Source organism: Nicotiana tomentosiformis, chromosome 2 (assembly GCF_000390325.3).
Source record: "Nicotiana tomentosiformis chromosome 2, ASM39032v3, whole genome shotgun sequence".
Taxonomy (NCBI): domain Eukaryota; kingdom Viridiplantae; phylum Streptophyta; class Magnoliopsida; order Solanales; family Solanaceae; genus Nicotiana; species Nicotiana tomentosiformis.
This window is the reverse complement of record NC_090813.1, coordinates 22,487,957-22,515,894: the sequence shown is the minus strand read 5'-3', so window position 1 is coordinate 22,515,894 and position 27,938 is coordinate 22,487,957. Positions and strand designations below refer to the sequence as shown.

Here is a 27,938-nt window from a genome sequence, read left to right as displayed (position 1 = left end):
TTACGTTGTACTTGTATTGTGGGAAGTAATAGATACTCGATAAATTGGTTGATGTGCAAATAAGCTAATCCAGATAGCATTGTTATGTATAAAAAAGACCATTGTCAACCCTTTGGATGTGACAGGATTTAAACATTCCATCCCCGAAAGCAAGAGATTGCACAAGTCACAGAACAATCCCATTTTCAAATCCACATATAGTAAATTGAAGAAACATTTGAGTAAATGAAGATAGGGCATCAAAATACTATAACCACCACGGAAAATATAATCTACGATCCAAATTTATAGGGCAAGGATAACAAATTTATCTCGCCCAAATACATGCCACTGAGATAACAGTTGGCCAGTTTATATATTCAGTCAAAAAAAGGCCTGCAAAATGTAGTCAGAGGAAATCCTTAAACACTTCGCAGAGAAGAGTTCCACCTCAAACAATTCAGCACAAGACAACCTTAAAAATGAACCATATCTTTTTTTATAAGAGGCAACCTTAAAAACGAGCAACTATATTTTAGTGAAGATACAATATCTGTCAACAAAAATGATATAGTGTAATCAAATATTTCAATGAAATGCACGAGTCTCTGGTCATTGGCCAGTCTGTGCTATATTGCAATCATATAATATTTCACTAAAATGAATGAGAGCCCCGGGTCACTGGCCAGTCCAACCAACAGTCTTATTCGTCGTAATCCCAAAGTTCAGTGGATCTTGTGGAGGTGGTGGCGGTGGTGGTCTAGGCATACTTGGCCTTGCAGGGTCAACAAAAATTACCCAGCCATCCAAGAACTTGGCATTCATTCCTTCACGAGCCTTCTCAGCTTCTTCTACTGTTTCATAAGAAACAAATCCAAATCCCTTTGATCTCCCAGTTGCTCTATCAGTAATAACTTTCGCTGTAAATCAATACATAGCGAAAAAAATTGGTGAAAGTTTATCACAGTTAAATCAGAATCTTGCAAAACAAAAGAGGAGACTGAGAGGGAAAATATCTAACTATTACCTTCAACAAGTTTTCCAAATTGTTCAAATGCTTTTTTAAGGTTTTCATCACTAGTGTATCTTGAAAGCCCTGCACCATGACGTATCAAGGGGGAAAACCATGAAAAAGAGCTTAAACAAAAATAGACCAATTATTTTATACTTTCTCATACCACTTGCATCAGGGAGTTTTTCCCCACTTCAACATATTCTTCTTTATTGAAAAGATTTTCCAATTTCCTTTTCTTAATATGTAATCTTCTTCCGCTTGCCCTTATCTTTTTTATTATCAATTGTTTAACATGGAAGTGTGGCAAAAATCATGTTTAATTAAAGGCAGATGCCATCGTCCACAGAAACACATCCGAGCAACACCAGTTGAAAACTCATTCAACTATTAAGCTGCAGTATCCTTGTTAGTAAGTGCCGAAGCATCAATACAAAGTCTCTTTCAACATTTTGCAGATTAAGGAGGCAGAAAGCACCTTTACTAGATCACAGAAAGCAAAAGCAAAGCCGCCAGCAAAGCTAGGTCAGAAAGAAACATACTCAAAAGCGTTTCAGATGGTAACTGGAGCCCCCCCCCCCCCCTTTTTTTACAAATGAAGCTAAACAACTTAAGCCAGCCAGCTATAAATAGTACCAGAATGAGATGAAACACCTCACTTGTACCTTGGATTTGGTCTTCTGCAGCAAGTTAGCCAATTGTGATAAACAGTTTACAAGGTAGAAATAACTTTTGTGGTTCAGATAAGACAAACAAATAAGCCTCCCATATATGAACATGTTAGGCCAAGTGGAAAGCCAAGAGGTCTGGTTAAAACGGCTTCAATTATCAACTTACACAAGCCAAATTTGGACGTTTTCTCACATAAAAAAAGTCAAAAGGATTCAGGCCATCAATCTCCAAAGATCATGCAACCCATAATAATGGTGCACTACCATAACAACTACTATAATTAAAGAAAATCACCCTCCAAAACACAAGAATCTTTAGAAATTGCACTTGAATACACAACCTAAAAAGTATCTTGCTGGGTTCTTTTATTTTTTAAATTCACATAAAATTCATATCCTTTCAACTTCCCTTGCCGAAACTTTTTTAAATAAGAACTACCCTTTCCTAAAATTTTAACCACGTTAATAAAGAACGGTACTCAAGTCTCCTCTGATCTTTTACAGCATGATGAACAAACCAACAAAAGATATTGCATTCACGTATGATATCCAGTCATAAAAATTCAAACAAAATCTAATCAAATCAAAATTCAGTCCTAATAGCTTAAAATCTCAAATTTCAAGAGAGAAGATGGAACAAAAATCCTTGTCGAGAAGATAATCTAGATGCATTCACATTGTTTATTGGCATACAACCTCAAAGAAAACAACTATGAAAATAAATGCTTCACATATTGTTGAGTCAAAACAATATTCCTTATCAGAGAAAGATGCAATAGAAAATCACTGCAACAATTCTCTGTTCTTTATTTTTTGGTGATAGGAATATCATTGCAATGTTTCTAAATGTCTGCAATGAAATATGGTTTAAGTAGGAAAGAGCCTTGTAACCTTTGGCAATTTTTTCATCAAGATGTGGATGTACATCCATATAAAATTAGACAAGATTAGAAATGATTACATCCAACAAAGGATGCAAGTAGCACACATAGATGATAAATGGGAGGTCGCCGGAAATGTTTTGGCCAAGTCCCACAAAAACCTTCAAAAGACTGGTACATAGATTAATACTAAGATGAAAATTCTAAATAAGGATGAGATAAACCTTAAACATGGATCGAAATTATTCCAAAAAACCTACTAATTTTACTTTTTTTTTCCTTTGATAACCATGGTGTTCGGGCCAACTTGCGCGCTCCTCGACTAATTCCACGGGATACCTACCCCTCCCACCAGCAATAGGTATCAGGTAACTCCATCCACCAAGGCCCAGCAATAGGTACCAGGTAACTCCATCCACCAAGGCTTAAACAGATGAGAAGAAATCACCTAGTATTTTTATCTCCGTTGGGATTTGAACCTGAGACCTCTAGTTTTGCTTAAAGATCAAAATACTTAATATTGGAATGAATTGGTCCCAAATAGAGCGGAATGGATGTAGAGGATTCATTTGTGGTTAGAGAGTCTACTGTTTTCATTTCTGCATCAAACTTAAAAGCATAACCATTGGAATTTGGAACTAATGACCATGATTTGAACCAACTTACTGCACTAATCTTTTCAACCTAACTAGAAATTAGTAATCACAGGAACTTAAACGCCTCCAACCCCCACTCCACAAAAGACCATGAAACAATTAATAGGCGAAAAGTTTGAATAATACCAAAAATGCTATAATTAAATAGCAGACTCCAAAAGAAGTTGTTACATATATCAAAATTAGCTCAAAGAAAAACCTCCAAAAACTCAACTTTTATCTCCTTATGTAGTTATATTTTTTCATATGAACGAACGGAAAGTTTTACTTTTTAAGTGTTGGACTTAATAACTAAAATTTGTAAAATGCAAACTATAGAGATGGAGTAACTGATATGATTCATTCAATAACTATCACGAGAACAGATTAACAGAGCAAGAAAAAAAAAATAGTATTTTCTAGAAACCAATGAAATTTGTAGTAATCCCTTCAATTTGAAAATTTCTAGCAATGAATATATATCATAATTACACCCAAAACCACAAAATAATACACATACCGCTGACAAATAGCTTTGGACTTGTAAGTGTTGAATTAAAGCGGATTGAAGAAAGTTGTGATTGAAAAATTGTAGATGATGATCCACTGAAAATGCGACGAAAAAATGCCATTTTGTTCGAAGGATATTTTGTTCAGAGCAAGTTCGGGGTTTAGGGTTTTATTAAATGATGGTGAGTAGTAAACCTTAGGGGTTCAAATAGATATTTTGACAAAGTAGTGGGACTTTCGTGAAAAATAAGTAACACGTTCTTTAGGTCGAAGGTTCATGACCTATCTAATGTCTCTCCGTCCATTTTTGTTTTTTCATTTTATTTTTCTTCTGTCTATTTCACTTTTTTCTCTACTTCCAAATCTACAGATTTTGGTTAATTTATTCGGTAAACTTTGTATGCTTCAATTTTGAATATTCATTTTTATTATTTCAAGTTAAAAATAACTCCGCGTCAATTCTGAGTAAACTTTTTAACCTACTTAACATATGTTGCAAAATATTTCAGAAGATCAATAATACATAAGATCAAAATAAAAAATATTTTGCATGTAGAGTTAGTAATATATGCAATTTGAAAATATTATTACTAATATATGTTTTTTCGGAAGATATTCACTTACCAACCAAATACCTTTCAATTTTCATGAAGAAAGATTGTTAGCTCTAAAAGAAAGGGAGTAAGTATCAAGACACACCAAGGATACGATCATACGACAATAGTTTCACGGCTCCACTAACCAGCAAAAACGATAAAAATGAAGTTAACTTCCTCTTTTTTTCTGCGTTGTAGGGGGGAGGTGCAGAGAGCAGATAATTTCATAACCCAATCACTACATATATTCAAACATTGCATCACATCAGTATAAGATATATCCTACATTTGAGTTAGCCACTTTCTAGCAAAATTTTCTCTGTATGCACTGGAAATGTACAAAAGGAAACTACCACTGCAAAAAGAAAGGGGTAAAAACAACGTTTGCCCCACGCACGCATGATAAAAGGTCAGCATGCCTCGAGGACTTTCAACGAGCAGTTCCTCAGCTGCTCTTTATACATCAGCTGAAAACTAATCTATAAAAGCAATGACTACTTTATGAAAACATAGTGGTAAATAACGAATAAGAAATGCACTTGTCCTTGCATCTAAGAATGATCCCTACAAGATCCGCGAGCAACTTGTTGTGCCTCCCAAAATACCTTGCTTTCTTTACTATATAATCACCTTGAAACTTAAACTCATCAGCTATAGGTGCATTTTGCATATTCTAGGTATTAAAGAAAAGATCGATCTGCAATGAGAAGCACCTCTTTCTCTATTTTCACCTCCATTTCAGATCATTGAGTAGAATGAGGTCTCCCTTCTTAAATCAGAGTGTGTGCAAGATATGTAGCAATCCTAGTTCCTTGTTGCACATTCTCGACAAAGATGAATTATAATTCATAAGCTGTCTGATGCACCTCCTTCTCCAACATTGACGCTCCCTTGAATACCGTCAACTGGAAGTCTCTTGAATACTTCAGATACTGTTAAAACAGTTTAAAAGAATATCAATATAGAACTAAGTACTCAGTACATATTTTTTTTTTACTAAATGGAAAAAATAGAAAGGGTAATAGAGCTAGGGGATTACATCAGACATTATTTCGATAGACACAAACTCGACTTTCGTCCCCGTCCATGACAGGCAAAGGGAGCAACAAAATATAGGACTTGAAAATACTCTAACTAATGCCTTCCCCAAACCAATCTGAATCCTGACCATGGTTTGATCAGTAAGGTTTACGATTCTATTGAAAAGAAAATTCAACTCACGAAAAGAGGTCAACAGGAAGAAAGATAGAAGGCAAGACTTTTAAAGCTATGCATGTTAGTATTCCAACGAATACTCGTATTCCCACACCAAATATTTCTACATTTTTACTTTAACGCAGCCTAAACATCCTAACTATAAAACATTCAACAGCTTGCAATTGCTCTTGTTCTTAAATTGCCGATGAGATATTGGCATGTGTGTATAACTTGACTTCAAATCTTCACTAGTTTCCAGTGGCCTTGAACATTTACAGCTTGAATCTATTCTCTCTTTTTTTCCAGTATCGAATCTATTCCCCTAACTATTAATTGCTATCATCCCATTACACAAAGGAAGTATCAGATAAACAAAGTAAAAACAAATGATTGTCAATAAGAATGTTAAGACTTAAGATCCACTCACTCGTTCATCAGTCATCTTTTTGAACCCCAGTTTATTTGTCCAGATGGATTCCGCCTCCTCAGCAGCAGGCAGAACCAGGTTTTTAACATGCATGGAAGATAATAGCATCTCAATACATGCAAATAACGCCTGGAAATAACCCTACAAAAGAAGAAAAACGAGAATCATCAGCTTGTGTAAATTGAGCATAGCAAACGAGTAAAGTCAAACAGAGCTTACTTTCCCTTGGTTTTCTCTACTTGTAGCCACCAAAGGTAGTTCAGCAACCTCTTGCCCGAAAATCCTGAGAAGACCAGCTGATACAACTACTGACCTGTGGCCATTTAGACACGTGATTAGTAACTCAGCAAAGCAGAATACTCTGTGTGTATGTATAGAACTCCCGAACCAACTATTAGCGCACTTGAGCAGGCATGTATTATTTTTATCATGAAACCAGAGAAATAACTTGAAAATCAGTTACTTACTTTACAGTCAAAACGATGCAATACATTCCCCCAAATTCTTGACCCGAGATGTTTCGCCTACATTAGACAGAAATATAGAAATTAGAAAAGCCAAATGTCTGCAATTCAAAATACAGCAAGTTCTCGAGTTCTAGCAGCAAAAGGTAAAAGCACAAAAGAAGGCCAAAAGATCCAAGGAAATAATTTGACAAATACTGAATGCAACTCCTTTGATGCAAGTTTCAGACTACTAGATTAAACTAAGTTGCAACTTAACTATCTTCATTACTCATGAACCAATTATTCTGCCAAAAGATGTGTAAATTTAAGTTGCTAATACGCTGAAATAGCAATCTGCTTAGGAACTTTGCCCACATACTTCAGGTACAAATATCTATTATACTGGGACCAATTAGTCGTTTCAACTCCTTTGGGGGGGGGGGGGGGGGTATAGACAGTAGAGACCAATCTCGGCAAGTCTAGTATATTTTTAACTTAATCACATGCAAATACTGCAAAATATCATGTCTTTATGCAGTAAGCTCTTCTTACAGTAAAGCATCTATACTATAATGATAAATGACCAAGACAAGATGATTATACAGAACTAAAGAATCTAGGATGCAAATGAGAATGCTCAAACCAAATACCCAGTTTCTTAAGAAAAGTTCAAGAGTGCTATCCTAAAGGAGGGTACTGAAAGATCAAACACGAGAAGGATTGTCTCTCAATTTTCAAATACAGTTCCTTGAAGGACAGCCCGGTGCACAAAGCATCCCGCATTCGCGCAGGGTCTGGGGAAGGGCCGCACTCTAAGAGGTGTGATGTTAACAACCTACTCTAATGCAAGCATTAGTAGTTGCTTCCACGGCTTGAACTCGTGACCTATAGGTCACACGGAGACAACTCTACTGTTGCTCCAAGGCTCCCCTTCAACACAGTTCAAAGACAAGAAAACAAAAAACACCGAGTCTCTAAGAATAACCGGGGTGTTATACTTTTGATAAAGTAACCTGTGTGTAACACTAGGATTGCAAGCGAAAGAATACTCACCCATAAACCATAACAGGTATAAGATCTCGTCCAGATTTGGCAACAATAGGATCAAAGCACTCCTGCAAAAAAAGACAAAGATGACAATTAAAATAAGGCAAGGAACTTGAATTAGGAAAAGTTTGACACGGAATACAAGGATAAGTTTTAAATATTCAATTATTTTTTTAAAAGAGGAATTGATAAGTAGAATCAATTATCAATGATGCAGTAATTAAAAGGATCTGCCTGTTTCTAACTATGTTGTTGCTGATCAGAATGGCCATTCTGTCAAGGTTTCTTGAGCTCAAGAAACATGGTGATTCACAAGACTACTTGCGGAGTGAGTCTAAAGTACAGTTCAGTTATCAATGATAACGGAGGACTGGCCAATGGAAGAGAACTGCTGCAGATTTATAGATAATTCTAGAGAAAATACTGGCCTCACAGTTCTATATTTTGGAATCTGACAAATGGGATAGAAATGTCACACCATTATTGCAACTTGAATGACTCAGGTGGCAAAACAGAACTCAACTTTCACACTCATAGCTTCCGTGCCATGCAAAATTAAGTAGCTTTACCATATATCTTCAAACATATAAGTCCAATTGTAATACAGTAATGTGCAATCTCCATAAATTCAGAGATTTATTCAGTGTCCTCTTTATGCTCTGAGATGTCAAAAAATGATTCCAACTGGTGCTTAATCCTAACAATAAAAAACTTACCCTAAAGATTGTTGCTGCTCTGGAAAGAAGAGGTAGATGCTCCGGGTAGCGACTCTTCCCACTTAAGATTCGCCACTGAATGTCATTTGTAGCTGTATCCATTAAACATTTCTGGACATGCTTCTTAGTTACTGCAGTTGCTGCAGGTGCTGGAATGACCTCAGCTCCCTTCAGAACACACTTCTGAAGTACCGCATAAACGCTATTGCAGTCATCGCAACAAAACCATTTATCTTTTGGGAGTTCCTGACAACAATTTTGAAAAGCACTTATGAGTAATGGACAACATAATCACAGTTAGCCAACACAAGAAAGAAACTACTCACTTTCAGATCACACAGCCCACTTTCCCGCAGACACCCAACATGGAATTCTTTCTCACACTGCATATGCACACACACAAAAATATAGAAATTGGATACTGGGGGAGATGGAACCATAAGAAACGGGTAGGAAGGGCAAGGTTAAAGATAGCAGTAAAACATCTGAATATGGCAAATAAGGCATACCTGGTCACAGAGCATAACTGTCCGATCATCAAATTTGGCAACACTAAAATCCGGGGTCCTAGAAATATATGGTGGAAAAAATGAGTTCAAGGGTATACTTATCTCCACTTGTTTGCACCCATTTCAAGTTTTTGAGCACAAGCAAACCCGACAATATGTGATAACCAGGTCAACAGATAAAATTTCATAATGGCCAGCATGAACTACATAGTGGAAGTGGACAGGAAATAAAATAAAACCCATACTTTAAGCGCATATCTCACAGCAGAATTATATTCCCATACACAGCAAAATAACACCTTCAATTTCTTCAACACTATCCAAACTATTTCAAGCTACTCAAAATAATAAATCATAGAAGCAACTACTCCCTCTGCTAGTACCAAATCTGATGTAAACATTCAATGACAGTATTGCCACATATGAACATTTTTACAAGGTGCATAAAATCTAATGATGAATACTCATTATATTTATTTCATTCTTGAAGTGCTACGGAACACCTAAATGCAGACTGCAATGAGACCTACACATGCACATATTCAAGGGAATGAACCACATCTTGAGAAGAATATTGTTGGTTCTTGCTGTAGAAGAAAGAGAAAAGATGAGCCAACTCCACTGTGGTTTAACCAGCTTTATCGCACTGGACTAGCAGTGCATTAAAATATGTACTACCGACTTGTGCGAAGACCTAAATATATTAAAAATTTCCCCGCAGGAAGATATTTCAAACAAGGTAAACTAATTTTATTCATTAGAAGAGATTTAATACTTGGTACTTAATTTTAAAAAATTACATAAATGGAAACTAGGGCTACATAAGTTTTAAATGCTTTCTGAAGGACCACAACTGTGACAAACCTGCAAACAACGCACCCACCACCTTCAGACTCCGGAGCTTTAACCACTCTTGTCAACCGTATCATAATTGGTCCTGCATCTCCTGCAGGTTTCCTACCAGGGACAAAATTGTCTCTACAATATGAACAGAGCCAACCACTGGTTGGGGTACACTGTACACCTAAACAAGCTGCAAACATATAGGTTTTGTATGAGCAGAACTTATAAGCACAAGTGAGGTTATTAGGCAGAGAAATTGAAAGAGCTCCCCTTCAGACAACAAAAAATCATGCAGTCTAGCTTAGCTAGTTTCTTGTAACATGGACTTCATTTATATTCAAATAAGTAGAAGGAGCACTAAATTTTGATTTTAAGATACTATACATAGCAAACCATGTACAGATCTATCAGTTTACCAACCAGTACACTGTAGAAAGACAAGAATAAAAACTTTGTCAAACATTTGAGCCAAAAGAAACCACCTGCATGGAAAGCCCGAGGACACCCTTCACAGCAAATCAGTTCTCCCCCATCGCCGCATATTGTACACATATCATCACTGTTATTGGTGGCAATACTTTGACCATTTGCCAGCATTAATGCTATATCGTGTAGGGTAAGTCCATTGGAAGTGTAGATGTGACGGTAACTGGTCATGAATAGAAATATTCATATCAGTATCCCTTTTTCATATTATGCAAATAATAGTCTTTGAGACTACTTACGGCTGACGTTTAGCTGCACATCCAGCATGAGCCTCAAACTGGGACGGACTTATCTGTTTAGAAAGAAAAAACATGCGTAGTAGTAAGCAGCTCTTCTGAATTTTATATACATAATTATATATACATATATGTTATATGTATATGTTTGGGCTTTATATTATTACAAGTGTGAGGGTGTGTATGTTATAAAATTTACCTCAGTATCACAGCAGCTGCAGACTATGCCAATTCCCAGCTTGTAGCCCCCCAGAACTTTCTGCAGAAAGATTTTAATTGCTCAAACATAAATCACAATTATGGCAACTGCTGCCAAATGGAAGGCCCCGACCACATAATAAAAATTACAGAAACCAATGCACAATAAATGACAATATTCAGAGTTGAGATAGAAATGAATCTGACCTTCCCCTTAGAATAATATGCCAAATCAGTTCCATCTGGAAGTCCATTTGGCATGAATAATGATCGGTGCAAGTCATTATCCCTATGTATATTAAAAAGATTGATGATAAATGCTGAGCCAAAAAGAAGAAATCCTTTAAAAGATTAATAAGAGAAAGCATACCTTTTTCTTGTGCAACCTTCAGCAGGTCTTTTTGGCTCTACTGTTGAGCTGGAAAAATTGCTCCTTGGCCTGGAAAAATAACTGCACCATTAGCAACAGCATACGAATATGCATTTACTTAAAGAATGACCAGTTGCACGAAATAGATAAAGTAAATAAAGTAATGACAAACTTTTTAACCACATGCTTCCATGCCTCTGCTGTCTCCATATAGCTAAATGGATTTGGAGGGAAGTTGTCAATATAGGAGTAGGAAGCAGGAATAAGGCCATCTTCCATCACCGAACTGCAATCACAAGTCCACCATAGTACAGTGCAGAGTTACAAAGAAAATGAGTATGAAAAGTTTCAGCAAATCCATAGTATAGTGCAGAGCTACAAAAAAAATGAGTATGAAAAGTTTCAGCCAATCCAACACCCAAAACCACACAATATCATTATTACACAAAACCCTCAAACTACAAGTAGATAAACTCCAAATGGGACCAAGCTTACAGGTCCATGCTGGAGGCCTGGATCTAACTTAAGCAATTCTAAACTCTTCTACCAATCTCCACAAGTAAATGAGGAAAAAGAAAAGGCGCTTCAGAAGAGCAGAAAATTGGGTCATATTACAGAGGGAAAGAAAAATGTTGCTTAAAGTGGCCTGGTTTAGTAAGTTTTCTTGACGTATTCAACTTTTAAGTTTTTGGGATATCAAGATGCCATGAGCTATTGCACAATAGACGCCAAAGTCAATAATTACACTGTGCCAACCATAATATAGGCATAGCTAATTCCAAATCAGCGGCAATTGGCGGACCACACACTGATTGATCTGTTCACTATACATGAGATTATTTTAAGGTTTTAGATTAACACAAAAATTGACCCACTAAGATGAAATAATATTACTTGTAAAATGAGATTATTAAGGTGCATTTGGTACTCTATAATGCATCTACAGGAGGCCTACTTGATCCAAGATGCACATTTGAATAGGTTGGGTTGATTAGATGTTCCTTTAACAATGGGTATAGTATACCAATCCCAACATGCACGACTGATGGAAAGCTAGAACTTTGTGCTTTCCCCAGCAAAGGACTATTGAAACCAAGGGCGGATCTATAGTATTGGGTATGGGTTCTCGGCAACCTAGTAACTTTTACCTTAACCCTGTATTTATATTGAGAAATCTATAAAACGTTTAATACTTTTTAGCTAGGAACCCAGAAGTAAAATCAGTTGTTGGTTCAGCCGAAAAAGGAAGAACCAACTTAAGCTATGTTCCTGAATAACTGGCGAGGGTTCGAATCCCATTGTACACTTTTTAACTTCACTTTTTTTTTTCCCCACAAAACAACACCTAGAGGCATTATAGATTGAGGAGCTTGCAGGCATTATAGGTTGCAGTATTGGGACTCTACCAACAACATATTAGGACTCTACCAACAACATACTTAGGTCTACCATTGAGCGCCAAATTAAAAAATTGTGAGATATGGAATGGGATTATTGAAAATTTTGAGAAGAGACTAACTTCCTGGCAGCTTCAATAAATATCCATGGGTGGCAGATTAACTCTCATCAATAGTGTGCTTGACAGCATTCCAACATACTACATGTCATTGTTTCCCATCCCAAGGAAGGTGCTAAAGCAACTTGATAGAATCAAGGGACTTTCTTTGGGAAGGTAATAGCAACACTCACAAGTTTCATTTGATAAAGTGGGATAAAGTCACTCAACCAAAATGCAATGGAGGTTTGGGAGTTAGAGATCTAGCAGCCCACAATAAATGCCTGCTAATGAAGTGGCTTTGGAAATATGGCACGGGAGAATCAAGCCTATAGAAGGAAGTGATCAGTGCCAAGCATGGGAAAAGAGATAACTGGAGCACTAAAAGTTTATGCGCCCTATGATGTGGGACCTTAGAAGTATATTAGTAAATTGGGGAATGAATTTTTTCAGAACACCCACTTCAAACCAGGCAATGGGGTTCGCATTAGATTCTGGAAAGACAAATGGTTAAACAACACTACACTTATGGATGAGTATTCTAGCCTATACCAGATTGCTCTTCACAAGAATTCCTCTATTGCTCAAAACAGAAATGGTAGCAACTGGAATGTTCATCTTAGAATAGCTGTGCAAGATTGGGTAATTGATAGCCTTTTAGATATGCTAGCAAAAGTGGAGGGGTACAATATTGATGAGAGCCAACCAGATACCATTTGTTGAGGGAATAAGGGCACCTTCACAGTAAAAGAATACTACGGACAGATTGGTTCCCAGAACCATGTGATAGATGCATGGCCCTAGAAGTTAATATGGAAGACCAAACTACCTATCAAAGTTATTTGCCATAACTGGATTGCCCTCAATGAGGCCTGCTTAACACAAAACAACCTCAACAGAAAGGTTTCCAGTTGGTCAACAGGTGTTATCTATGGTCAACAGGTGTTATCTATGTCTGGAAGATGCCGAAACTGTCAACCATCAGTTTTTGCACTGCCAAGTGGCAAATGGCCTTTGGAATATGTTCCTCTGCATTTTTGGCTTAAATTGGGTCATGCTACAGAATATGAAAGAGGCACACTTGAGTTGGAGTTTATGGAGAGTTGATAAGACCATCAAAAAAAATCTAGTTGATAACCTATGGTGCTATTTTTTGGTGTTTATGGAATGAAAGGAATAGAAGATGTTTTGATGGAATCTCAACTCCAAATCACTCTCTCAAAGCTATATGCCTACTCAATCTTTTTTGTTGGACTACGTTAACTTCTTTAATTAGTACTGACCAATTTTTGGATTTTGTTAGCTCCCTGGTCTTAGATTGACATTGTAAAGGGATCTACAATTCTTATTATTTCTGCATTTCAATACTTTTTGTAATTCTGCATCTCCTTGATGCCTTTTGCTAATGAAACACCTTATTTCATCAAAAACAACACCTGGAGGCACTTTTTTGTTTCTCTTTTTCTTTTAAAAACAGACCAGCCAAATTAAAAAACTTTCTTACTTGCTGAAAATATCACTTTTGCCCAAATTATGGGAACTCATAAGGTTCAAATCTTGTAGGTAGAGTCTTGAAGAAGCAAAAAACAACAACAACAACCTAATGGAATCCCACAAGTGGGGTCTGAGGAAGGTAGTGTGTACGCAGACCTTACCCCTACTCCGGTAGAGTAGGGAAGTTGTTTCCGATAGACCCTCGGCTAAAATTACAAGTTTCCAACATTCAACCATTTTTAGCTCTTAAACATTTGTGGTAATACTTATGTGGTGTTATTCCAAAACCTATTCAGTATCTATCTTCAATAAAATTATAAAAGTCAATGTAACTTATCAGCATTCGACGTACTAATAGCTAATAAATGAGCAGTCCAAAGTATCTAGACTGTATACAACTTATTTCAATCAACAGCATACAGCACTTACACTCAAGCACGCCCTTTAAGCTAAATTCTAATAAAAACTCTGTTACAGTAACACCAAGACAACATCATCCTAGAATCATATTACAAGGAACCTTCAATTGCACATTCCATCAACATCCAGCTATGGACAAAACATGCCATTCAGGTGCTAAAATGCCTGGACAGGAATCAACAACTCATTTCCTTGAAGATAACAATTGTCGTGGTCGCATCGTTCATATGATTGGAAACGGAAAAAACATAGAGGAGCAGTGGACACGGCTAAATCAAGTCAGCTGGTAATGTCAAATAAGGAACACTACAAAACTGCAAGACTTTTCATGTTTTAAATCACATTACAGCTGTTCAAGAAAAGAAAAACAGTGATAAATACAGCACATATTGGATACCTATTCAACATGATAAGCTAGATAAGCTAGACTTTTGTCTCCTTTCTCTTGTTCACCCCAATCCAAAATTAAACCAAAGAAGACTGATAAGAAAGTAAATCAGGGTGGAGGAGCAATGACAAGATCAAAATACTTCAGATAAAGTACGAAAAAACACTTTAAAATGTACCTTAGCTTAGAGTGATACATTCCTGAAGCCTTTCCATAAGAATATTGGTTAGCACTAGCCACCTCATAGTATTGCAGGAGTTTTGCTGCAAAAATAGAAGAGGATATTATGAATCATCACACAACTGACAAGAATTGATACGCTATATGTTCGTTCCTCCTACTTGCACTATTCTTTGCCCCGTCTGCATCCACTGGTTCGGACAGTACTTATATCATAATCAAGGATATTATTATCCATATCTGTACCAACAAAGCCCCAATACCCTAGAATAACTACCTTGAAATCTCCTCAATATCACAACACAATTTTGCCCTTATGTTCCCACAAGGTACTTAAAAACCCTGGTGTTAAATTTGTAAACTGCATTGCTCTGTAAACTACTCTCTACTCTCCTTTTTCTTTTAACTTTGCCAGAGAAAGTGCTTAAAATCAACATCTTACTTTAAAATTTAGCAATCTATGCTTATAGTGGATAAATAAAAAGTAATTTCGAAAATAACGAGTAAATCAAGCGTGCCACTGATTCTAGTTGCGGAGAAAGAAATTGTCTTGTGAAAATACTTAAACTGGTCAAGTTATTTATTTTCTACAGTCTGAGCTCGATTGTTTATTGAAATGAACATCATCTAGAATAGAGGTCTATGATGAATAAGCAGTAATATGGTGATTTTATTCCCCCAACCCTTCTCCCTGTTACCATCCACAACAAACGATAGCATAAATTAGAGCATGGAAAGCATGAGAACATCCTTTTAAGTACTTATTCCTGTCATGTCAAATATGAGACTGTCTCGGAATTGAATAACATAAATAAATCAACAGAGACATCAACATTAAACCACCTTTCCAAGCCTCAAAATATTGTTCATTAATAGAAGAACCAGCCACGTCTCTTACAACTTCTTCTAGTCGGCTAAGTGGTGCAGTCTTCAACTCTTGAATTATCCTGTAAATAGGTTTTCCATTCTCCAAATAAATATGATTGTTTGGGTGTCTAGTCTTGCCCCCAGCATGCACTTCAAATTCGTAAGCACTGAGAACCTGCAGAGACATCAATCTGTTCATTATGTTCATTAACATGCACACATATAGCTTTTACTTTAGACAGGAAACTTACTTTGGAGAAATTGCAGAATGAACAACCACACAAGTATCCGTAATCCTTTATAATTCCAGGAAGCTCCATCTGGCAATCATTTATAGAAGTGCTTCAGGCTTACGTAAAGACCACTAAATTACGGGTATAAAAAGAGAAACCCACAAATTACCTTCCCAGAAGTTGAAATGTACTTCACCCTTGCTCCTTCCAAAATACCCGTCGATAGAAGCTTCTTGACATTTGTCGGGTAAGCATCAGAAATGACCTTCTTAGACATTTTTAATTCCATGTTTGGAGGACATAAAAAAGGATCTCCGTGTCGATAAAATGCTCCATTTGTGCTTGAAATACGTTGAGTCATATCATCAGATGCCAAAGGATACCATGCATGTGCTTCACCAAATCCATCATCAACCCGATCAGTCACGGGCAGAGCAGCTGAAGCATATGCATTACCATAATCCTCCTTTCTTTTGCTAAACTTAAATGTAATCTTCCTGACACCAGTTGTGCTAAATTCCTTTGGAATTTCAAGTACCACAGAGGACTTTGCAACTGCCTCGGATACATCAATTTGATTATGCTCTTCTTCACTGACACTCTCATCCGCGCTTGAATTCCCTGACGAAAAAGATGTAATCTCTCCAGAACCACCTTGATTATTACTCAACAAATCAACCCCTTGACTACTGATAGTCTGGAAACTTGATGTGTTCTCTCTTGGAGACAAATTTGGATTTGAAACTTCAGAAAGCATCTCATCATTCGAAGCTTCCTTCACGTCAATCCTTACACAGGGATGGACATCACAATTATTCAACTTTTTTGCCTGCTTCTCACCTAACTCTGATTCCTCCGTGTTTAAAGTTTCAGGCGCATTCGTGGCACAACCTTCTAATTCTATACCATTTTCAGTTTCAGGTGCACGATTCGTGCCACAACCTTCTAATTCTACAGTTTCGGGTGCACGATTCATGGCACAATATTCTACTCCTACTCCATCTACTTTTTCGGTTGCACAATTAGTGGCATGATTCGTGGCACAACAATCTAATTCTACACCATCTAAAGTTTTAAAATTAAGCTTCTCAACACATGGCTCCTCCTGTTCAGTACTAGCATCTACCAACCATTGTCTGTCACACTTTGAATCAACATTTAGGGGTTTCTCAATTTCCATCATTCAATCAATCAATCAATCATTACCGCGAAATTTATAAGAACTGGAGAAATCAAATTAACAAAACAGCAAGCCAATCCAACACTTATAAGAACTTGTCCCAACTCCAAGAACAGCACTGAATTGGAAACTTCGCAAAAAATAAAGGTACTTAACCGCCAAAAATGAAAGCTAAAAGGTCCTATAAGCAAAACCTTGAAATTTCTAACCAATTCAAGAAAACCTCCTTCAATTTGAATTGTTAGATGAATTTAACCTAACTCCACAGCTCAAAACTCAAAACTCAAAATTCAAAATCTAAATATCCAAAACTACTTTGAGAGATCTGCGGATAAACACAAAACAATAGCAAAACATACAGTTTATTTAAATATAGATCTGAAAACTCAACGCATAATTTGATTTTTTATAATACGAGGAAATATTTATGACTAGGGTTTTTGCAATATCAAGGATTCAAATCAGGAAGACAAAAAAGGCAACTAACCAACTGAAAAAATTTCGATTTCGCGGTATGAAAAAGAGGAGAGAGAAAAATGAAGTATTAGATGAGATTTGGAAGAAACGAGAAAGGCGAATAGATAGGGTCATAGGGGAAGTTGTTGTTGTCCTATTTTTATATCTTTGGGTAGGGTCCATTTCCAGGTGTCCTATGTTATTTTACCACGTGGCAGCTTGATGAGTCGGATCTTTCGATTTGGATATCAAATATTTTAAAATGGAGAAAATCATTATTCTTTCTGAAGAGGAAAAATGAAAAAAGAATGACGTAGAGGTTTGTACTTGGAAGTTGGTAATTGGCTAATTTGCGTTGAAGAAAGAGTAGAATATCTTAGCTTAATTTATCGGACGAAAGTTAATTTGAATCCTAAAACAAGCTCGGTAAGTTTATGCAGACTTCGTATAAGGTCTATGGTTAAAATTGGGTCAAAATGTTATGGTCTTACTCTTACACCATTTTATCCTAATAAATGTAAAAGTTTAAAGTTTCTCGTAAAATTGGGAGAAAAGGTTACTTGTAATTTTAGCTCCAACAACCTCTTAACACGGTGACGACTCAAGGGTCAGGCCAATAAAGCAATGGATTTATGCGGTAAAAATTTCATGGGACAGCTAATCACCCTCCTATTTAATATATACCTATTGTTTTAAATTTGAAAAAATATCCAAAATTGCCCCTCTACTATGGTATATAGTTTACTTCTGTCACTCGTTATACTCTTCGTCAAATCTAGCCCCTACCGTTAATCAACTTTTAAAAATTTTTCCTAACCCTAACGGATCTACATCGTGGCAGTTGACTCCCTCAATGTTTTCCATGTCAGCTACCAAGTCACTCGACCCCACCAAATTAAAACCTCACAGACCCCCCCCCCCCCCCCCCCACAAAACCTTTGTATGGCAAGATGTAAAAATAAGAAATTCTGCCATGGAACTCTTAATAAACATCCTTAATCTCATGAAACTTCGAATTATCCGAGATACCATTTGTGAAACCTCAAACCACATAAATTTGGTTGGCCCAATCAACAAGAAAATTACAAAAATAGAAGTTATAACAACTGGGCAATCGGCTTATAATAACACAATTGAGAGCAACCCCAAAAATGCTCGTGCATTTGGCGTAGAAAAAAATCGGCTTGACGATGAAAGGAATCATGGTTTGAGTTCCATATGTAGGATCAAAATGTTATCTGGTGAGTTGTGCAATACACTGAGTTGAGAAGCTTGAGGGAGAACCTGAAATCCGAAAACTCCATAACAGCCATTAACAAAGCTTGAAGCTCCGAATCCAATAATCGAGTTTCCGCAAATCGAAGCTATTTTCGATTGGGTATTGTTCCAAATAATCGAAAATATTTTGTGAGTTCATTTCCATATTTTGTGGTTGATTCGTGAAGATTTGTACCACTTTTGAGCTGAAAATTCAGCAGTTTGACAAAGTTGCACCTGCAACTCCAATTCGCCAGTTCCGAACTTTATATTATAGGTGTTGAAATTGAATGGCTATATTATACGTTGATTTTTGAGAATCAATTTGTGTTCTGGCTGAAATGAGATTTGGATTCGTCCACTATAGTGAATGTTAGGTGTTCGAAAGTTCACATCTGTTGGTTTAAAATTCAAAGTTGCAGACCAAATTGTTGTTAAATTTCTTTGTAGTTCACTGTGTGGAGCTGGTGGTGCCTCCAGAACGGTGCTCTATTCTTCAAAGCTTGATTCAACCAATTGGGCCTAGAAATTTTGATATGAGGGGTTTGTGATACTTGACACATCTTTTGGCGTTGGTCATTCTGGCCAGAAGTCGTCACAGGCCGATTTCGTTGGAAAATTGATGATGGTAATACATATATTTCTCTGATATGTATTTTTGTAGGCACATGTTTCTTGACATAGGGATGGAGATATATGATTCTAATTTTGCAAAGTGTGTTCGGAACCAACTTGAATGGCGACCAGCTTCGACTTGGAGGCTTTGGAGTATGTAGGTGTGTGAGTTAAGACTTAAGAGAGGGAGAATAAGATTAGAATATTTTAATAATAAAAGGGGTGTGTTAATTAGTGGGACATGCTGACTTGACTGGACAAAATATTAGAATGGTTGGGTGCCACAGTGGAGGGACATTAGGGTTGAGGGCAATTATGCAAACTTTGTTAAAGGTAGGGATAGATTTAAACGAAAAGTATAACGGGGGACAAATTTAAACTACATACCATAGTAGAGGGGAAATTTTGGACCTTTTCCTTTTAAATATTTTGCATAAAGGCCCATTATATTAATAAGATGGACTTTAAAGGCTTTTTTGCCCAGTTTATTAGGCTATTTTCACTTTTAGCTCGCACAAAAAATTATTTATATTTGATAGCAAAAAAGTGTATAATATTTGTATATAATATACAATATACAATATACAATATATATATATATATATATATATATATATATATATATATATATATATATATACACAAATAATATATATTTTTCGACTATTATTTTAAGAGCGGATAGACAGCGTCATTTTTCCAAGTTTATTCAAACCTAATTGTCCCTTGCTCCAAACGGACCCCTCTTCTGTCATTAGCTTCCACTCTCTATGGCTTTGCACTTGCCCTTCCCATCATCCTTACCAATTTGCTTTGTTTCACAAAGATCAATAAATAGATCCCTACTATTATTTAATTATATTTAGGACTTTGTTTCCTTAACATGTAGTGCTTTGAACTTTAAGGTTGCTGGAATAGTGATTAGCGTTGAGAATTTAACTTTGGGAGGTAATGGCAAGACTCCAGTGGTTACGTTTCTTGCACTTCGATTAGTTGTTGCGGGAATTTCACCCTTATTCTAAGCAAAATGTTGTATAGTTGTTTTTAAGTAGCATGCTTATTGTATGAATTATATGTGAAGTTGGAGACTACCAGCATATTCGAATTTTTGAAGTTTATAATAGTATATCTGAGATTTAGAACAAAAGTCTGAAGTTCATACCAAAATATAGAAAATTTATATCAAAATATTTGAAGTTCATGCTCAAATGACTAAAGTTCATAATAAACTTCAGAAAAATAGGTCTTAAGTTCACTTGCGATTGCGCAAATTTTAGATAAATGGGAATGAAGTTCATTTGCGACAGTACAAAAATTCAGACAAATTTATTTAAAATTCACTTAGTGTAGCATAAACTTTAGACAAACGGATTAGAAGTTCACTTGTGATAATGCTAACTTCAGACAAACACGTCTAGTGTTCACTTATTGCAGCGAAAATTTCAGACAAAACATGTCCGAGATTCATTTATGACAATGCTAACTTTAGACAAATGTGTCTAATATTCACTTATTATAGTGCAAACTTAAAAAAAAAAAAAAAAAGAGTTTGAAGTTCATTTGTGACAGTGCAAACTTCAAATAAACGGTGTATGAAGTTCGTGCAAACTTTAAACGTTTTGATCTCATATCTTTAATGATTTCTACTCTTTGTATCTTCTCTTAATCAAATATAATTCATACTTTAGAAGAATTTTTTGAAAATTTTTTACTCTTAAACTTCATGAGCTAAACAAAAGCTAAACTTTGACTGGTTTTACTATCTTTGAAGATGGTTACAGTTAACATAGTGACCGACTGTAACAAGATCAAAATTAACCCTCACTCCATCGTTCTTGTATCCGGTGCGACCTGTTTCTTCATCCTTCATTCTTCTATCATTACTTTTTACACAATATCATAAATTTGGGATATTGAAAAAAGGTTAAGTTTTCCTAAGGTGGGATTGCTCCAATTTTATATTTGTTCAGTTTATTTGGATAATTTCTAATCCCAACGAGGTTCCTTTATATCTGAAAATAAGACCTAATTTGATCTTTTAAGCCTGATATCACTATTAGAGAAAACATAGTATAAATTTCCGTTGCCAATTTTTTTTCTTATATAGTGGTATTTTTGTTCAAATTAATTATTTACCGTAGACTGGTTAAATTTTAAATAATTTTTAAAAATTGGGTATGACTTAAATAGTATCACTAAAATAGTGTATTTGTGCACTTCCTCCTTTATGCTCCCAAATTTTCAGGGCCTCGTCTTTTAAATTAATAACAATAGATTAATTTTATAGTAATTTTCTTTTAAAAAAATATTGAACATTTATAGTAAAAAGGTATAAGAATTTTATTTTTAAAAAAAAGAGAATTATTTAGCCATTGTAATTGATGGTGAGTGTGATGGTTGATTTACATTCTAATAATAATATTCTTCTATTGTTGTTTCTTTCTTATAATAAACTTGTACTTTATATTGTTTTTTCTCTTACTAAGTTGTCTATTTTCTAGAAGACAAGGAATGAAAGATATTGAATAAATTAAAATTATATTTTTCATTCTTTCGCAAATTCTCAAGAATTGCAGCAAACAAATTGAAATAATAATTTTTTTTTCTAATATTAAGTTATCAACTTCTAGAATCATGTTATATTGTTCTAACTTTCTAAATCTTTCTCTTTAAATTTGAATTATTATTTTCGTTATATAATTACCTCATAGTAGTGTATTTATTTTTAACTTATTTAGCAAAATTCAAATATGTCAATTATAAGTATGAACCAACTTACTCAATATAAATATTTTATATAAAGTTTGAGGCCTCTTTAGAAAATTCGCCTTTAGGCCTCTTTATTATCTTGACATTAGCTCCCTAATTACAATCAATGTTGCCAAGATAAATAAGGTTATTCTACCATCGACAATTTTTGCTCAAGCTCATTCACCTTTTAAACATATAGATTAATGACAACCACTGTTTGATTAGTGTGTTATTACCACGGGGAAGGGATGGAGCATATTATGGTGATCTTTAAAAAAAATTATAGAGCTTTAGTCTTCACCAATTATAATATACAAACTGATTAGAGATTGACTGTTGATATATTTACTTCATGAATTATTAACCTGATAACTCTTAAATTTATTTGAATGAAGGTAAGTTTATATTATACTCATGCATGTGCAATATTCCGATAGTCCTAATTTATTTAAGTCTTGCTTATAGATAGTCAATTAACTTATAACTTCTGGAGTTAAATTAGACTAAAACAATTCACCTTTCTAGGATTGAAATTTAAATATTTGAAACTACAGTCACACCCCTATATAACAACATCCCTATATAACAATCATTCACTATAAAAGTCAATTATTTTCCTCAGAACTGATTTTTTAAGTTATATTTTTGTTTACCCGTAAAATGGTATTATACGTATTTTTATAGACAAATGAATCGATTTGATCCTAAAATGATAAATAAATTAGACAGAAATGTAAGACTTAGCCTTGAAGTTGAGATAAAACAACAGAAATCTTGGTTCTGGGAGCAGAGCTTCCGGAGGCAGTAATAACAATATGAATAAGCAAGAAAATAAAATGTTATTAAGATGTGGATATAATATAGTGTATGCTTGTCGGAAAATTTATCTCTTTTACAATGACTGTAGAGCTCAATATTTATAGTTGCACCTAGGGAACAGGGTCATAGGATCAAGTCCCTCTTTAATGACAATTATGAGGGCCATTGAAGAGTGTATAACGCTAGGCAACGAATAGCATATTCTCTTTAACGGACCATATACTTAATGTTGTAAAATATTCTCCATTAAATGCTACCGGGTGGCAGACATTTATTTCGCCTTTATGAATATCGTTCTCTCCGATAACAAACGAGATCGTTGCCTTCGGGCCCGATTGTCTTCTGTCTTCGGCTCCAAGTGTCGCTTCTCATGTGATAATTTAATATGAACATATTTTACCCTATACAGATAGTCCTCAAGCTTTTCAGTGGCATAACCTTGTGTCATCGGGAAGTTGGTAGAGATACTTTTTTGGCGGAAAATTCTCTGACCCCCTCTAAAATATTTCTGACGGTTTATTAGACGCACGTCTCTCCGCATTTAATGCCCCGAACACGCGTCCTCCCACGGTTTAGCACCACTTTTGCTGGTTATCGAGGTAATTATGGCCACGATTTTAGCCGCCTATTCCTTTACTTATACTCATCAAACTTACCCATTTATACTTCATAACCTTTCAAACTTCCTCAAACTCTCTTTACTCAACTCGTATTTGTCTTCAACTTTCTCTAATCTTCTTCTTAAAAAAAATATTTTCTCCCTTCTCATAACAATGCCCTCTTCTTCTAGAAATACCAGTTCCTCAAAGAACAAAGGCAAAGCTGATGATGTTGTTCCTCCTACGGTGAGCACCATCATTCCAAGTAATCTTGTCACAACTAAGGACTTCGAAGAGAAGTATCCTTCCGCTAACTCTCGTACGTGGGTTGTGGGTATGTATCCTTCTTCCATCCGTTCTTCAAGCATTCATGCTGTGAAGAAATACTGCCATTGCCATGATTTAAACATCATCGCTCCTGATCTGGCGGAGTGGATAACCTTATCCAAGAAGGGTTTCATGTATTTTTATACGAATCCCTCCACTTTGGGACCGTTCTCTTTGAGCTGGGAACTTGACTCCGTTGTCGTGGAATTTTACATCCGTTACCAGGTATGCCTGGCACGAGTAAGTCCTTCTATATGGAGGACAATTGCTTGTTTTCGACATCTATTCCAGGAGACGGGAGAGGAACTAACCCTGGCTCGATTAATGAACCTTTATTCCCCCAAGATTTTTCGTATGGGAATGATAAATTTCAGAAAAATATGGCTACCATGCTCTGCTAATCAGCATGGATGATGACATCGACCATGGGTAGATGGAACGGTTCGTTATAGTTGTCACAGGGACCTCATTCCGGCCATGACTCAATCCTTTCCGGACTTGTGGAACCATACTCGTAAGTTCACCGTTTGTCTTTTCTTCTAGTTAAAGATCACCCCATGTTGTTATTGATCCCTCTTCTTTTACTTATTTCAGCAACTCGGTGGACACCACCGAGGGTTGAAGGCTTGGACCAGTGGGTCCAAAAGATTTTGGATATCACTACGCCCGAGACTCGTACGTGGAAAGATTTAGCCCTTAAATATAGGTGGAAGGCCAAAAATCATGGTAGGTCGAACTCATATTGTCTTTACCTTTCGTATAAGAAGCTTGATTAACCTTTATCTCCTGTTAAATTAAGGTCTACCCCAGGGATCAGTTGTCGTCCCCGAGCAGGACGTTTTGGCTGATCCTACTGACGCGGCGAGGCTGCTAAAGGAGGCTTTCACCCGAAAATATGTCTCCAAGCATGCTTCTGGTGCAAGTGCTTCTTCTCAAAGTCCCCGACCGGAGAACAAGCAACAAAAAAGGAGACATTCCTCCTCGGTCGAGGAAAATAAAAAGGCAAAGAGTGTCGTGCCCGAGTCATGTTCAGATGTTGTGGTGGTGAACGTCGCGCCCGAGCCGGCCATAGACATTGTGGTGATCGACGATGATGGGGAAACCAGTGATGAGGGGGCTTCTATACATAGAAGAGGACGATCTTCATCAGCTTAACAGAATGCTCAACATGTTGAGTTACTTACACCAACTGAGGACGATGTCTCGGCACTCTGGGGGGGAGTTCGATATGGTGGAAAATACTAACTCTCGCTTCCGAATCCCAATCGTCATGCATGGTACCGTGAGGATGAGTACCAGGTCCCTTCCGTCTTCGATTGATGAGCAACCAACAAACAACATTGTGTTTGCCACAACTGCTTCTCAACCTACAAAGCCATCAACTTCATTTCCTTCTTTGCCAGCCTTGCCTTCACCACTAGCTACTACTACATCATCTTCACCAGGCGCAGTTGCCTGATGGGAGGATATCCCTCTTCCCCAATCCCCAGTTCATGGGAATTCGGGGCATAACTATTCTGCCCCTTCTGAAGATCCCCAAAGGAGGAGGAGCGCCACCCTATCGGTTTCTACCGGATGCCATCTAATATCTTGGCCGGTAAAACTTGCTAATTATCTGAAACCTTTGGCTTCAAAAAAAGATATGAATAAAATACAATCTCTCTCGGGAGAGTATTTGTTGAATAATGCCATGCACAATGCAGCGGCGGTAAAATATTTGTCTTTTTTGTTATTTATTCTATTGTCGTTATGGTAGGGTTTTGAGTTTGTATTTCTGTTTTATTGACTAACTTTCTTGCTTCCTAGGGCCTTCAAAGGTTAATTCATGATAAGGAGGAACTTACCTTCGAGCGGGATCAATTGTTAGCCGAGCGGGATCAGATTGATGCTCGCCTTCCGGAATTGGAAGCACGAGTTGCTGAGGTTGCTGAATTGGAGGCTCGGTTGTAGCAAAGTGAGCAAGAGGTAGTGACCCTTAGCCAGGAGATTGCCCAGTTAAGGGTACAATTTAAAGAAGCTAATGCCAAATGGGTTGAAGTCCATAATGTCGTTCTTGCTGCATCCGATCGTGAGGTTGCCTCTGCTGAAAGATTAAATAATTTGGAGGCAGCCTTTAACTCCAAAGTTAAAGAAGTTACTGCTACCGATGAGAAGTATGCCCGGTTGGAGGGGAGGCATAAGAGGGTCATAGATCACAATAAGGTTTTCAACTCCACTGTCCGTGACCTTGATGTCAGTCTCCGGGCCACTAGATCCGAGCGGGACAACCTCTCTGCCGAGGAAGAAGAAGTTCAGCGTCGAGCAGCTTTCCTCATTGTTGAAAAAACATATTCTATGTATAGCATGAGGAGAAAAATCTTGGAAGAGGCCAAAGAGGGTGTCATTGACTTCGATGCCTAAATCGCTAAGGCCCGTGAGCTGGAATCAATTGCCCGAAGAGGTCTTCCGATCCGGCATGATGCTACCGACACTTCTGGTTTCGATTCCGTATTCTCGGGAACTGAAGAAGAAGTGGAAGGTGATGATGCTGAAGACCAAAATGGTGAAAGCCAAGATATTGAGCCGTCGAAGAATCCATCCACTTCTCCGCGGGGGTGCAGATGTTTCTCTTCCTCCGGGTTCTGGAGATGTAGTAGCTTAGCTTTTGGTTTCTTTTCTATAATTTTGTACTCGTGCTTCTTGACACGCTTGTTATAAATAGAAGTACTTTTTCGTTCAAGTATTGTGCAAGTTTTTCTCTTTGCATTCTTTTTGCTTAAGTATTCTCGCAACTTTTCCGCGTCGAGATATGCGAGGCTTCAGGTGCATTTTCCCCCGATGGAGTTTAGATTCCGGGCATAAGTTCTTACAAAATCAACCCTTTAACATGAGGGTTTCATAAGAGAGGGTCCTCTTATGTTTACGATGCTCTTGAAGAGGACGTCTCATGTTCATTACGACACTAGCATTTGAAGTACTTGTTTAACTTTCAAATGACAAAATTAATTCATTGTTTAGACAAGAAACAAGATAGAAATAAAAGTAATTTACTTTATTCCTTCCATTTTCAAAAGTGCATAAGCATTCGTTGTGCTAAAAATAATTTTTCATCACTTGTGGCTAACTTGTACAACTTGCTTTTACGGGGCTGGTCGCGCAGTCCCTAGTCCCGACGATACAACTTTGTTTTCGGGTTTTGTATTTCGGTCGATGTGGCAGTTATTGTTGTCATATCCTTGTACAACTTGTTTCTACGGGGTTGGCCGCGCAGTCACCGATCCCGATGATACAACTTTGTTTTCGGGTTTTGTAATCCGATAGATGTGGCAGTCATTGTTGTTGTATCCTCATATCATTCTCTCCCCCAGTGTTCGAATGCGAAGAATGTGAATTTGAACACTGTAAGTTTTGCACCTTTGGAGGATTCCATTAGTGAATTGCTAGATAATCTTCAATTCGATAGCAAACTTCACTTCCCCTTAGGAATTTATGCTATCGAGCCAAATATTATCTAACAATCTCCCAGTGCTTGCACTTACGAACGGTCGGGTAATCTTTGCTCGACAACAAACTTTACTTCCCGGTAGAAACTTTGCTACCAAGCAAAAGACTATTTAATCGCTCCATAGTGGATTTTTTCTTGCCTGTCTTGTCATTTAAAGGTCTTATTTCTGCTGTTGAAGCTTACTTCGTAGTATGCTTTTCGTTGTTGTCTTGTTAAAAATCTTGCCAGAAAAAACCCAACTGGGACAAAAACTAGGTGAAGGGAAAAAGAGTGGAGCACATACTTTCAGTATAGGCGAGGCTCATCAACAATAGTATCTCTTGAGATATGCCTCATTCCAGTTGCTTGGCAATTTTACTCCGTCTTGATTTTCTAGCTCGTATGACCCTTTTTCGCTGATAGCTGAAACCCAGTAGGGGCCTTCCCATGTTGGATCTAGCTTCCCTACATTGAGCTCTCGCGTGTTTTGAGTTACTTTTTCTTAAAACCAAATCTCCTACTTTTAAATAACAGAGGGTGGATTTTCGATTGTAATATATTTTCATTCTCTACTTTTGGGATGCCATCCTTATATGCACCAAGTCTCTGCGTTCATCGAGGAGCTCCAATTTGAC

At 36.8% G+C, this 27,938-nt stretch overlaps 2 protein-coding genes across 3 annotated transcripts; both read right to left on the bottom strand.

Annotated features, from left to right (window-relative positions):
- Positions 1 to 455: 455 nt before the first annotated feature.
- Positions 456 to 3,857, bottom strand: LOC104112861 (organelle RRM domain-containing protein 2, mitochondrial). Its single transcript, XM_009622899.3, has 3 exons — positions 3,699 to 3,857; positions 1,007 to 1,075; positions 456 to 899 (listed from the first exon to the last, which is right to left on the bottom strand). The coding sequence occupies exons 1-3, from the start codon at positions 3,808 to 3,810 to the stop codon at positions 658 to 660; spliced, it is 423 nt and encodes a 140-aa protein (XP_009621194.1). The 5' UTR covers positions 3,811 to 3,857; the 3' UTR covers positions 456 to 657.
- Positions 3,858 to 4,619: 762 nt separating this feature from the next.
- Positions 4,620 to 17,597, bottom strand: LOC104112863 (uncharacterized). Of its 2 annotated transcripts, XR_004511269.2 has the most exons (20): positions 16,006 to 17,597; positions 15,855 to 15,923; positions 15,580 to 15,778; positions 14,735 to 14,819; positions 10,932 to 11,045; positions 10,760 to 10,828; positions 10,597 to 10,678; positions 10,391 to 10,450; positions 10,195 to 10,247; positions 9,952 to 10,118; positions 9,491 to 9,659; positions 8,627 to 8,684; positions 8,444 to 8,500; positions 8,118 to 8,363; positions 7,408 to 7,469; positions 6,376 to 6,432; positions 6,128 to 6,221; positions 5,909 to 6,049; positions 5,713 to 5,817; positions 4,620 to 5,216 (listed from the first exon to the last, which is right to left on the bottom strand). XR_004511269.2 is itself a non-coding variant. In XM_009622901.3 (19 exons), exons 1-19 carry the CDS (start codon positions 17,017 to 17,019, stop codon positions 5,124 to 5,126), a joined length of 2,889 nt encoding a protein of 962 aa, XP_009621196.1. In that variant the 5' UTR covers positions 17,020 to 17,597; the 3' UTR covers positions 4,620 to 5,123. The 2 variants fall into 2 exon arrangements, 1 of the variants encoding a protein (XP_009621196.1); XM_009622901.3 differs by lacking the exon at positions 5,713 to 5,817.
- Positions 17,598 to 27,938: the final 10,341 nt, after the last annotated feature.